At 37.6% G+C, this 13,856-nt stretch overlaps 1 protein-coding gene across 3 annotated transcripts in view; it reads right to left on the bottom strand.

Moving 5' to 3' along the window:
• Gcn5 (Gcn5 acetyltransferase) overlaps nt 1–13,856 on the bottom strand; it is a 240,352-nt gene that overhangs the window by 110,935 nt on the left and 115,561 nt on the right. For 2 of the 3 annotated variants that reach the window (XM_090383703.1, XM_090383702.1), the window contains exon 9: nt 4,259–4,426. In XM_090383703.1, the coding sequence (XP_090239829.1) occupies nt 4,259–4,426 (168 nt within the window). The remainder of the gene's footprint in view (nt 1–4,258; nt 4,427–13,856) is intronic. The other variant, XM_090383704.1, reaches the window with a different exon arrangement.

Raw genomic sequence — 13,856 nt, 5'->3', positions numbered from 1 at the left:
AACAAGTATGCCACAGAAAGGGAAATAATGATTGAAGGAGCAGTAATTGAAAAGGTGGAGTCATATACTTATCTGGGACAAGTTATTAGCTGTAATAATGATAAATGGCTGGAAGTCAAGAGAAGAATAAATTTTGGATGGACAGCATTCAGGAAATATAGTCACATACTGAAGAGCAATATCCCAGTTTGTAAACATAAAATAATGAACCAATGTATACACCCCACCATGACTTATGGAAGTGAAACTTGGGCACTCAACAAAAGAATGGAAGAGAAGCTGAGAACTACACAGCAAAGAATGGAACGAATTATATTGGGAATCAGACTGTTAGATAAGAAGAGAAACACATGGATCAGGCAGCAAACTCAAGTAAAGGACATTCTTATCAAAACTAAAGAACTAAAATGGTCTTGGGCAGGACACACAGCTCGAAGACATGATAGATGGACTAAGAAAATAACAGAATGGTACCCAAGAGGAGCTAGAAGAAAACCTGGAAGACAAAGGTGGAGATGGATAGATGAAATTCATGAGTTTTTGGGTAGTAAATGGATGGCCAGTGCTCAAAACAGAAGGAACTGGAAAGTTGCTGGAGAGGCCTTCATCCTGCAGTGGATTGAAAATGGCTGATGATGATGATCCACCTTATTCTCCAACCTTTCACAATTTTTTTCCCTTCCCCAAAATGAAAGAACCATTATGGGGTTGTGGATTTAAGACTGATGAGGAGATAATAAATGAAGTGGAAGCCTGGTTTTCTGCTCAAAGTGAGGAGTTCTATTCAAGAGGCCTGAAAGAGCTTAACCACAGATGAGAAAATTGTGTAGCTCTTAAAGGTAGCTACATAGAGAAGGATAAAACTTCCAGAATTTTTCAAATCCTTACCTGAAATACTGCTAGGTGATGGTAAACACTTACTGACTATCCCTTGTATATAAAAAATTAACTCACAGAAGCTGACAACACGTTACTTAATTTTAAGATAATTCATGATAATAGTAAACAGGTTCTCACACTAGTAGAGATCATCATTAGCCTAAAAGTAGTGCAGTTGCAAAAATGTTACTTTGCAACATAGAGATAAATCAGTCAGACAATATATACAAAAAATAATAATAATCAGATTTCTATTAATGTCCATCACATGAAATGGAAAAAAAAACAATAATAATCTCACTCCACTCCACTGCTTATCACATATTCAGTTTCTGTTGCATACCTTTTTTACAGATATTTGCATGAGCAATAGCATTAGCAGAGACATATGATACAAGAAAGCAAGCTTATACAGCTTCAGCCAAAAAAAAAAAAAAAAACTTTCCCATTTCACCCATTCCTTTCGCTCCAAAAGTCTGTCTAGTTCTTCCTTGAATTTATTTAAGCTGTCAACTTCCAAAACAAAACAAGATGAAGTTTATTCCAACAATCAACCACCCACTGGCTAAAAGCAAATTTCTGCTATCTATTCTACAACTGTCTTTTCTCGATTTGAATTTATGCCCCTTCAGGTGCGTAATCTGAACAAGAGGAAGAATCCCATCAGCATTGAACTTACTCAAACAATTCACGGCCTTATACACCTCAATCAGATCACCTCACATGTGTCTAGTCTCCAGGAGCAGCAGCGCCTCTGTAGCCAGGTGGGCAGGAGCAGCAGCGCGTAGCACATGCTTCTTGATCAGACTGGGGTTCGAGCCCATGACCACCAAATACGGAGGATGCGGAAAGGTCAGGAAATGACCACTATATATCCCCAAAGCAATATGGCCTTAGCTGCTAATGCTCCTAAAAATCAAATGACAACAACATCCAGATGCAGCAATTTGCAGAACTTAAGCCTTTGTTCCCCTTCCCAATCTCATTGCCCTTCGACAGCTCTATATTCTTCCTAAAATGAGGCCTACAGACCTGTATGCAGTACTCAAGGTCTGGCCTAACCACTGCCTTATACAAAGGAATAATCACCTCCTTATCCCTGCTAGCAAAATTCCTGTATATCATTGACAACATCCCATGAGCTGTCCTGGCAGCCTGTCTGCACTGCACAGAAAACTTCATGTCTGACTGCACAATTATTCCCAGGCCTGTTTCATTCTCCACTACACTGAGTGTAGTACCGCACGGTTGGTACGTTACTTTGGGTTTACTGCCAAACTAACATTTACAAAAAAAAAAAAAACCTAACTTGCCAAACTGACATTTCTTTACCTCTGATCCTTTCTATCTATCTTATTTGGAAAAAGGTCCCTTCTCATGTATTTCCTAAAAATTACAATCTACAGACATTCAATCTAGAAATGTCAACAAATAACTTCTGTCATTTTAAGCCATACATAGTAACAGAAAACTATAGGTGCAAATAACCTTTCATGTTTGAGATTGCTGTTAAAATATAAATAAGTAATTAAATATTTATTAAGTTTGAAAGATAGGGTGGATGCTCTAGAAGGAATTAAAATAGAAGATCCATCAAGCTCTCAGCTGCCTAACTCAATAGCAAAGGGTACACTTGTGAATCGGGCAACAACAGCAGCAATCCTCAAGGCAGAATATGCTGGTCCCACAGGAGGTAGTTATTGTCAGTGACTCTACTGTTCGGGATAAGAGAAATATATTGTACAAAAAGTACAGGTGGAATAGGCCCAGGTATGTCTGCCAAGGGGAAAAGTATATGATGCTGTAGAGCAGATATCAACTTTTAAGGGCACAAACGGTGACACATGTTGACACTAATGATATTAAGAGTAGATCTGAAGACTTACTTAACAAGTATAGGGCAATGTTGAGAAAAATTGTGAGTTAGGATTAAATTTGAAAGTGTCTGCAATTCTAATCAGATATGATAAGAGGGAACACGTTGAGAGCCTTGTCAAATAATTCAACCATCCCTTTATCCATTGCAGTAACCTGCCCTTAATGCCACACTACTCCAATTCATAGTCTTTTAGGTGCAACAGCATCAAAAGCTTTTCTGAAATCCAAGTATATGATATCAAAATTATTTTTTTGCATTCAGTTCCTTTGTTACTACATCATAATATCCAATCAGACTCGTAGCCAGGTGGGAAGGAGCAGCAGTGCGTAGCACACGCTTCTTGATTAGACCGGGGTTTGAGCCCGTCACCACCAAATACGGAGGATGAGGAAAGGTCAGGGAATGACCACCGCATATCATGGAGCAATATGGCCTAAGTTGCTAATGCTCCTAAAAACCAAATAACAACAACAACCAATCAGACTGGTCAGACAAAATCACCCCTTAAATCCATGCTGTGACTGCAGTATAATTGCACTCCTGTCTAGATGATCCTGCATTAAACCTAAATGGATGTCAGATGAACCGATGAGACTTGTGGCAGAGAAGAAAAGTGCATGGGATGCATATAAATTAGGAGATGATACAGAAACCTGTGGTAAATATAAACTAGCCTGTTATTTGTTATTTGGTTTTTAGGAGCATTAGCAACTAAGGTCATATTGCTCCGGGGATATGCGGTGGTCATTTCCTGACCTTTCCACATCCTCCGTATTTGGTGGTCACGGGGTCTAATCAAGAAGCGTGTGCTACACACTGCTGCTTCTGCCCTGGCTATGGAGGTGCCGACTAGCCTGTAATCAAGTCACAAGGAAATTAGGTAAGCTAAGGCAAAGAATGCAAAGAAAAGCAGCAAAGACTTCTTCACGTATATTAACAGCAGACAGAAGTTGAATCACATTAGTCCACTTGATGCAGACGGTTTAACTGTTGATGATCCTGCTCAGGTTGCTGACAAACTGAATAGGTATGTTGCATCTACATTCACACAAGGAATCCTTTAGTGAAGGGGATGCCAGAAGTTTATCAAACTCTAATGGGAAGCCAAATGATTTTGTGATAACTGAGAGGAAAGTGGAAGAGAAAAGGTGTGGTCTTAACAAGAAAGGCTTCAGCTCTGCAAACTGTAGCATCCGCAGACTAAACACCTGTGAGGTAATCTGATTGAAGTGTATAAGGCTTTGAATGGACTGAGCAAACTCAATGCTGATGGCATTCTTCCTCTTACTGAGACTACATACATTTTTTTTTTCTGGCTGATGGTTTATAAGCTTGCTTTCTTACCTTAATTGCCACTACTAAAAGTGATTAATTAAAAAAAAATTGCAATAGCTCCAAATGATTGTTTTTAGCTAAAACTGTTTATATGATGTATTTCAATTTCACACTTAGACAACTAAAGCCATGAAGCACCACATATATAAAAGTCATTGGAATTACCATGGTCATCAGATGTAGTTGTAGCCTTTGGAGTCCTAGGTACACTCAAAAGTCCTGGACTAAGATTGAAAGTTGTAAAGCCTTCACTAGAGCGATTTGGAGAGGTAGATACTGACAACTTCTCAAAGGTTTTTGCCTGTGTCTCACTATTAGCACAACCAGAAGCTGCTGAAAACAAAAAGTTACTTTTATTTTTAATAATAAAAGTACATCAAAATTTACTGTAATGAATATTTTTAATGTAACTCTTATCTATGGCATAATGCCAAAACTAATTTCATGCAGTGATAAATATTTTCAAAAATATTTTTGTATTGATATTTAATTTAATCTGAGGCTACTTTATTTGGGATTTTAAGTGATAAAATTTTTAATAAGTAATAATCACCTCTGAGTATCCCAAGAAATCAGAACTACTGCATGACTGTTTGGCAAGTTTGCCAATTATATCAGATAATATTTAACTTTCCAAAATGAAAGAGGTAGGGAAAAACTGTATTCTTTCATTACCAGGAATATAAGATATGAAGTCTAGGATGCTTTAAACCTGTAGACATATGATTGTCTGACAAGCCTCAGCAAAATGTCTTTTCCATTCTCTACCCCACATTTTAACAGCTGCCTATAGACAACTGTTAAAAAAAAAAAAAAGTGTTTAACAACTTAACATGACTAAATTATATATATAACAATGCAATGAGAAATAAGCTGTTAGATCTTTGTTAGTGATTTTAGTTATTCTAAAATACTCTACACTACTGAACTGAGCTAAGCTGGATAATGGCTTATGTTTTTCTGGGTCAGTTGATGCTGTACAACCAGGACACCCAATCAAAAACCTCTGACCAGGTGGGCTGGTTATACAGCATCTAATGATACAAAAAAACTGAATTTTCAAAAAAAAATTGAAAATTTTAATATTCCTCAAGTATGATAAAAGCCTCGCATTTACATCATTAATTATTTTTTCTCCAAAGGATAGCTGCAAAAAATGCTTTAGGGTTAATAAAAAAATTTATACTTAATAATCAGTAGTGTTAATTATCCATTGAGCTGTCAACCAAGAAGTGAATGAAAACTGTCTTAAACTCTGTAGGAATATTAACAAAAATTTACGTTTTATGTGTGTGAACCCTGGGGAACATGTATGTACATAAATTTATGTTTTCTAAAGTTGCTTTATATACGAATCAAAGAAATCATGTGTTAAACAAATTGTTTTGAAATCTTCCAGTAGATGCTGTCATCTCCTATTTGAGTTGTCAACTAATGTTTATTAGTTGGAATCACAATCTACAACTAAAATAACAGAGCCAAATTTAACAGACAGGAGAGCACAAAAATAGCTTTCAAAATCAACTGAGGAAGTTGCACTTATCAGCCATTATTGTCCAATTTGGTCTAAAAAAGCTGTAACTCCAATTGATTTCTAACAAAGATTCAGATTTAGAAATTTGTAAAATTTCTAAATCTGAATCACAGACGAATGGATTAAGGCAGGAAAAAAATTTTTTTTTTAGATTACAAGACTGCTGTTTCTAAATATAAGTTTTGATATTATTATCCAATATAGTGTCAGAATGTAGAATAATTTTTTAAAGTTTCTCATTTCCCACATAAACCTTAGTGGCAATTTTTGTATACCAACACACCTGCTGCTGTGACTTTAAAAACACACCTGGTTGAAAGTTATATATATATATATATATATATATTAAACTCTGCTAAACTATGCAGATAGTTCTATTCAAGATAATTCTTTATGGGCATCTCCATAGCCAGGTGGGAAGGAGCAGTAGTGCATAGCACATGCTTCATGATTAAACCGGGGTTCGAGCCCGTCACCACCAAATACGGAGGATGTGGAAAGGTCAGGGAATGACCACTGCATATCCCAGAGCAATATAGCCTTAGTTACTAATGCTCCTAAAAACCAAATAACAAACAAACAAAAGTCTTTATACTGCATAGGGTCTTGGAGAAATTACACTAAAAGCTTCTGTTTTATTTCTGAAGTCATGACAAGTTTCTCATGAAAAATTAGCAATCCTTGTTAATTTCATTATAGTTTCATATGTAGTAGCACTGCTAAGAGCTCTATTTAAGCCTAAATTTTTCAACAAGGATTAAAATTTGCTTTTTTCTGAATGCTTTTTATTTTTATTCATATGTGGTGTTACTGACCACAAAATTAATGAGAAATGCTCATAAATTCCAGGTATATATATATTTCTGCACAGTCAATTAAACTGCAGCCACTAATTGAACTAAAAATGGATTAACTGCTAATAGGTTAAAGGCTGTTGGATATTTTTGGGCATCATAATCAGTGGTAAGTATTACCACTGAAACAGAGTTAATAAGTTAAGAGCAGAAAACGTCTTATTAGCAGGTTACTGCAGAAATTCAATGTAAAATCTAGGCAAGTATTTTAGAGACGACGCTTGAATGTTCTGGGAAAGAACAGTAATATTTTAGGTCAAACAGGGAATGTCAGATTCAAATAGTCAAAAAGGCAAAATTATAGTGGTCGTGGAATATAACAAGAGCCTGTATTTAGGATCTGCTGATCTTGAAAAAGCATGCAAAAAAAAAAAAAAAAAAAACCTCGAAATCTGTTCTTTGGAAAATTTTGGGAAAATATGGCAAGGATAAACTTTTAAGCAGAATGTTTCCTCCCCCCTTCTTAAATGGCAGATCTGCAGTGAGGACTGAAGAAAACACTTAAAATGGTTTGAGGTTAAACTCAGTATAGCCACTTATTACCACTTCTTTTTATCATTTTTATGGGCCATTTAATAAAAGAATGTAAGTTACCGACAAAATTAGTGGTAGATGTAAAAACTGGATCATTATTATATGTGAATGATATTGTGCTGTAAAATATTACCTTGCAAATTTATCAAGTATTTCTGAATAAATCAGACAGAGGTTATAGAGAATTTGAAATGAAAATTAGAAAATTTAGAGTGCAGATTAAACAACCAAAAGTTGGAAAAATTCTGTGTAACACTGAGAGCAGTTTTTAATGATATGGAATATTAAAACATGGAAATAAATAATATAACTAATATAACAAGTAAAGCAAGAAATGTTGGGATGCCAGTTAAATTTTACCTCTATCTGTAATTCACATCAGAACAAACCTGAAAACAAAACATAAATATTTTATTTGTTCCAGATGAAAATAACTTCAGTTCAATCTACAAAATGTTAATATCCTATTTCCTTTCTCAAAAAACATATAATTCTAATTACAATGATTTTTATGATTGATGCATATGTACATAGCAGACACAAGGCTATTTCTTCATATAGTCCCTATCAACTGCAATTCACTTTTGTGAATGAAAAGTGCTGCACTGATTGACAAATTAAGTGAGACACTTCAAAATTACTACATCAAAATTAAAGGCATAACTACTGTCAGGAGTAAAGGGAAAGGGTTTTGCTTTCATAAGGTTGACTACAGGGATCTCAGAGAGTTTTTAAATACAGTGCAGTCAGACCAACTGATGATGTTACCAACAGCAAATTCTATATGAGGAGTATTCAGGAGAGTAATTAAAGTTACTAGGCTTTTCATAAAAACAAAGAAATAATGTTCAGGGCTCAGACCTAAATGGATGTCAGATGAATTATTGACACAAGTGGCAGAGAAAAAAAGTGCATGGGATGCATACAAATTATCAAGTGATACAGAAGCCTATGGTAGATATAAATTAGTCTGTAATCAAGTCACAAAGGAGGTTAGGCAAGCTAAGGCAGATTATGAGACGTGTCTGGCAAAGAAAACCATACAGACTTCAATGTGTATATCAACAGAAGAAGGGGTTGAATCACATTGGGCCATTTGATATCTATGGGTTAACTGTTGGTGATCCCACTCAGGTTGCAGACAAACTGAACAGGTATTTTGCATCTACATTCACACATAATCAATTCTTTAGGGAAGGCGATGCCAGAAATTTATCACACTCTAGCGAGGAGTTAATGACTTTGGGATAACTGAAAGGAAAGTAGAGGAGAAATTGGTGAAGATGGACATAAAAAAGGCACTTGGGGTGGATAGAACTATCAAATTATATTAGGGGAGGCAGCAAAGGAGGTAAGGAAATCCTTAGCCATAATTATGAGAGCATCCTTGGATTCAGGGATGGTCCCTGTGGACTAGAAATGTGTAAATGTATTCCCAATTCATAAAGGGAGATCAAAAGGCAAGATGAGCAATTACAGATTAGCTTAACATCTGTTCCAGAGAAAATGATGGAATCACTGGTTAAAGAAGTAATGCAGAACCATCTGGACAGGCATGCAATTATACTGCAATCACAGCATGGATTTGTTAGGGGACAGTCCTCTGTAACCAATCTGATAGGGTAATATGATGCAGTGAACAAGGAAATGGATGCAACAAATAATTTTATCATATACTCAGATTTCAGGAAGGCTTTTGATACTGTTGCACATAAAGGACTACTGTACAAAATTGGAGAAATGTGGCATTAAGGGCAAGTTACTGCTATGGATAAAGGGATGGTTAAGTGGAAGAATACAGAAAGCAGTTATCATTGGGAATTGCCCTTTGTGGACAAGTGTTATTAGTGAAGTTGCCCAGAGTTCAGTTCTGGGCCCATTGTTGTTTTCAATATTTATCAATGATAATGATGAAGATATATCAGGCTTAATGTCTAAGTTTGCAGATGACACAAAGGTTAGCAGGGTGGTTAACAATGGCCTCCACAGCCGAGTGGTCAGAGCATGTGTGCGGTAGCACATGCTCTTTGAGTAGACCGGGGTTCAAGCCCCTCACTGCTAAATATGGTCGATCTGCCAACCCGCACTGGACCAGCGTAGCAGATTATGGTCCATTTCCTTCAACACGAATCATTGAGGTGGCTTCCATCCTTTAGTGGATTGATCATACCTGCAATTTACCTTTTTAACAACTGTCATCAGGGTGATCTACTGCAACAAGATCTATGAAAATTGGGTTGATGGGCTGAGAAATGGTAGTTAAAGTTTAATATTGACAAATGCAAGGTATTGCATATAAGTAGCAGTAATTCCAGAGTAACTTATCAACTGTGTGGTACTACACTCAGGGTAGTGGAGAATGAAAAATACCTGGGGGTAATCATGTAGTCAGACAAATTTGTCAGACAAGACCTTCCCTTAACAAACCCATGCTGTGTCTGAATTATTGCTGCAGTCTTGTCTAGATGATCCTGCAATGCATCTTTAACCAGTGACTCCATTATTTTACCAGAACAGAAGTTAAACTAACTCGCCTGTAATTACTCATGTCACCCTTCGATCCCCCTTTGTGAATTGGGGATACATTTGCACATCTCCAGTCCGTGGGGACCTCCCCTGAGTCCAAGGATGCTCAATATATTTATCAATGATATTGATGAAGGTATATCAGGCTTAGCGTCGAAGTTTGCAGATGATACAAAGGTTGGCAGGGTTGTTAATGACAGTAATGGCAGTGTGCTATTGCAACATGATCTAGATATTTTTTTTTTGTTTTTTTTTATGAAAACCCCAAACACAAAAGGTGTCAAAACTTATAGTACTTAGTACTGTGCATGGGTTGAAGGAGAAGCATGGGGGGAGGGGGGATGCTGGAAACTTTGCTCTAGAGACTAAACATGGGTTTCACCACTTCAAGCCTCCAATAAGCAAAGTGGTGGTATTTCACCGGTTGATGAAAGTCATCTACCACCTATGGACAGATGGGCTAAGAAGTGGCAACTGAAGTTTAACCTTGACAAAAGCAAAGTACTGAATATGGGTAGAAGTAACCCTAGAGAAACATATCAACTGTGTTGGTACTACACTTAAGGTGGTAGAAAATGAAAAAGACCTGGGAGTAATTGTGCAGGCAGATATGAAGTTTTCTGAGCAATGCAGACAGGCTGCCAGGGCAGGTCATGGGGTTTTGTCAATGATATATATGAATTTTGCTAGCAGGGAGAAGGAGGCGATTGTCCCTCTGTATAAGGCAATGGTCAGGCCACGCCTTGAGTACTGCGTACAGGTCTGGAGGCCTCATTTTAGGAAAGATGTAGAGCTGCTGGAACAAGATTGGTGAGGGGAATGAAGGGATCCTCTTACCAAGAGAGGTTTAAGTTCTGCAAATTGCAGTGGCTGGAGACTAGGAACCTGCGCGTTGATCTGAATGAGGTGTATAAGGCCTTGAATGGGTTGAGCACGCTGAATTCTGATGGGATCCTTCCACTTGTTCAGATTATGAACCTAAGGAGGCATAGATTCAAATTAAGAAAAGACAGACTAGAATAGATGTGTGGAAATTTGCCTTTAGCCAGCAGGTGGTTAATTGCTGGAACAAACTTCCATCTGTCGTGGAAGTTGATAGGTTAAATAAATTTAAGGAGGAACTAGACAGGCATTTGGAGGGAATGGTGCAATTTTTTTTTTTTTTTTTTGGCTGATGCTGCATAAGCTCATACACTTGCTTTCTTGCATCACATGCCACTACTACTACATGAAATTCTCTAAATAGTATAGATATGCTGCCAAGATAGCTTATGGGATTTTGTCAATGATATACAGAAATTTCACTAGCAGGAATAAGGTGATTATCCCTTTATATAAGGCAATGGCTGGGTCACATATTGAGTACCACATACATGTCTTAAGGCCTCACTTTAGGAAGGATGTAGATCTGCTGGAACATGTGCAGAAATGGGCAACCAGACTGGTGAAAGGAACAAAAGGGTACTCTTAACTAGAAAGACTTCAGTTCTGCAAACTGCAGTTTCTCGAGACTAGGCACTTGCAGTGAGATCTGATTGAGGTTTTTAAAGCCTTGAATGGAAATGGAAACCTTGCACTTGCTGAGATTATACACGAGGGATCATAAATTCAAGTTGAGGAAGGATGGTTGTAGGATAGATGTGAGGAAGTTTGCCTTCAGCCAGCAGGTGGTTGTTTGTTGAAACAGGCTCCCATCAGTTGTGGAAGCAGATGGGTAGAATAAATTCAAGGAAGAAAGCTATGGATGGGTGAACTGTGTAGTGTGTTGGTTTTTTTTGGCTGATGCTACCTAAGCTTGCTTTCTTGGAGCATTTGCCATTAACTACTACTACTCGCTAAGGCTCAATATCAAGACCTAGAACCCATGACATTGAGACTTTTGCTTGCATTGTATTTCAAAGTTAATTCATTTAAAAAAGCATTATGGTTTGTGTAAATTCATATAGTTGTGTAGTTTTATATCACACTGGTAATAGTATTGTAAAACTCCTTGTCACAACATCAGAACCAATCATAAACTATCATCATGTCCTCATCCATAAAATGTTACTCATATAACTCATCCTTTAGCAGGGCAGAGGAATGGTCATCTGGGGGTGTGAGATTAAAACTATAAGCAGGATGGGGAAGAATGATTCACCCTATGGCTATGAATGCTTCTTGTGCACACATGCTGCAATGTACCAGTGCATTAATCATAGTACACTTTTCTATGAAGTTTCTAATCAGGATACCCTGTTTATCCTGAAACATGCCTTGACTTCTAAAACTACAGAAGGCTGCATTCTGAACTTTTCTAATGTCTTATGATTAATAAGAATATTACTTTACATTCTAACAACATCCTTGGGTTCTATCACACACATATTTTGCTGCCTAATGCTTATGGCTGCTTGTTTACCAATTTTTTCTGACATCACTGCAAACTGGAGGACTGTCACTTTGAGAAGTGTTGGCAATTTCAATTTCACTTGCCAATAATTTCCTTTAGAATTTCTGATGTATATAATTATGCATATTGTTTGGTTGCTGATATACAATAAAATGATGCTGTCATCTTGATGAATGTAAATTAATAAAGGCAATAACCCCTCAACTGTTTATACAGGCTTTCATTAGTCTGAGACAGAGATAAGAACCTCACATATAATTGGAATTTAACAGATGATAATGTCCTTCAAAACAGAACTGATGGGGTTGAAGAGCCCACATGGTTTCGCTAGAAAGACTTATCTCACAAAACATATCAGAATGCCCCAGGGAAAAAATTTAATTCTCCACTGCAGTGTCCAATGAGCTGATAAATTTATTTATTAGTTAGTTAGTTATTTGGTTTTTAGGAGCATTAGCAACAAAGGCCATATTGCTTCGGAATATGCGGTAGTCATTCCCTGACCTTTCCGCATCCTCCGTATTTGGTGGTGACGGGCTCGAACCCCGGTCTAATCAAGAAGCGTGTGCTACGCACTGCTGCTCCTTCCCACCTGGCTACGGAGGTGCCATTTATTTATTGGACAGTATAAAATGGTGCTGTCAGTGCATTGCAAAACAGTTAGCAATAACCACACCCTTAATAATATGCTTTTCTCATATTTCAAATGGATTCATCAAAACATTTAAGCATTTTTATTATTTAACCAGAGCGACAAGCTAATCAATAAAATATTTATCCATGCCCTTATAATTTTAGCATTAGCATTAGTAGAGGCATATGATGCAAGAAAGCAAGCTTATTCAGCATCAGCCAAAAAAAAAAAAAAAAACACACCACTCCCATTTCACCCCTCCGTTCGTTCGAAATACCTGTCCAGTTGAGCTTTAAATTTGTTTAGGCTATCAACTTCAACAACAAGCGATGGAAGTCGGTTCCACCAACCAACCACCCGCTGGCCAAAGGCAAATTTCCACACATCTATCCGACATCCGTCCTTCCTCAATTTGAATTTATGCCCTCTGAGGTGATTATTCTGAGCAAGATGAAGAATCCCATTGGCATTGAGCATGCTCAAACCATTCAAAGCCTTATACACCTCTATCAGATCACCTCGCCGGTGCCTAGTCTCCAGACTCTGTAATTTGCAAAACTTAAGCCTTTCTTCGTAAGAGCAACCCTTTGTTCCATTCACTAATCTTGTTGCCCTTCTCTGTACCTGTTCCAGCAGCTCTACATCCTTCTTGAAATGAGGCCTCCAGACCTGTATACAGTACTCAAGATGTGGCCTAACCATTGCCTTATACAAGGGAATAATCACCTCCTTGTCCCTGCTAGAAAAATTCCTGTATATCATTGACAAGACACCATGAGCTACTCTTGCAGCTCGTCTGCACTGCTCAGAGAACTTCATATCTGCCTGCACAATTAACCCCAGGTCCTTTTCATTCTCCACCACTGTCAGTGTAGTACCACAGAGTTGATACGTTGCTCTGTGGTTACTGTTTCCCATATGTAGTACTTTACATTTGTCAATGTTAAACTTCATTTGCCACCTCTCAGCACATCTGTTCAACCTTTCCAGATCCTGTTGCAGCAGCATAGCGTCAGTAGTGTCCTTATCAACCCTGCCAACCTTTTGTATCATCTGCAAACTTGGACATTAAACTTGATAATACCATCATCAATATCATTCATAAACACCGAAAACAACAACGGACCCAACACTGAACCCTGAGGAACTCCACTAATAACATTAGTCCACGTTCAGCAGTGTCCATTGATTACTACTCTCTGTCTTCTGCCACTCAACCATCCCCTTATCCATAGCAGCAATTTGCCTCCAATGCCACACTGCTCCAATTTGTGCAGCAGTCTTCCATG

The sequence above is a fragment of the Mastigoproctus giganteus genome, chromosome 10 (assembly GCF_048544385.1).
Source record: "Mastigoproctus giganteus isolate SK-2022 chromosome 10, ASM4854438v1, whole genome shotgun sequence".
Taxonomy (NCBI): Eukaryota; Metazoa; Arthropoda; class Arachnida; order Uropygi; family Thelyphonidae; genus Mastigoproctus; species Mastigoproctus giganteus.
This window is presented reverse-complemented; position numbering and strand designations above follow the sequence as displayed.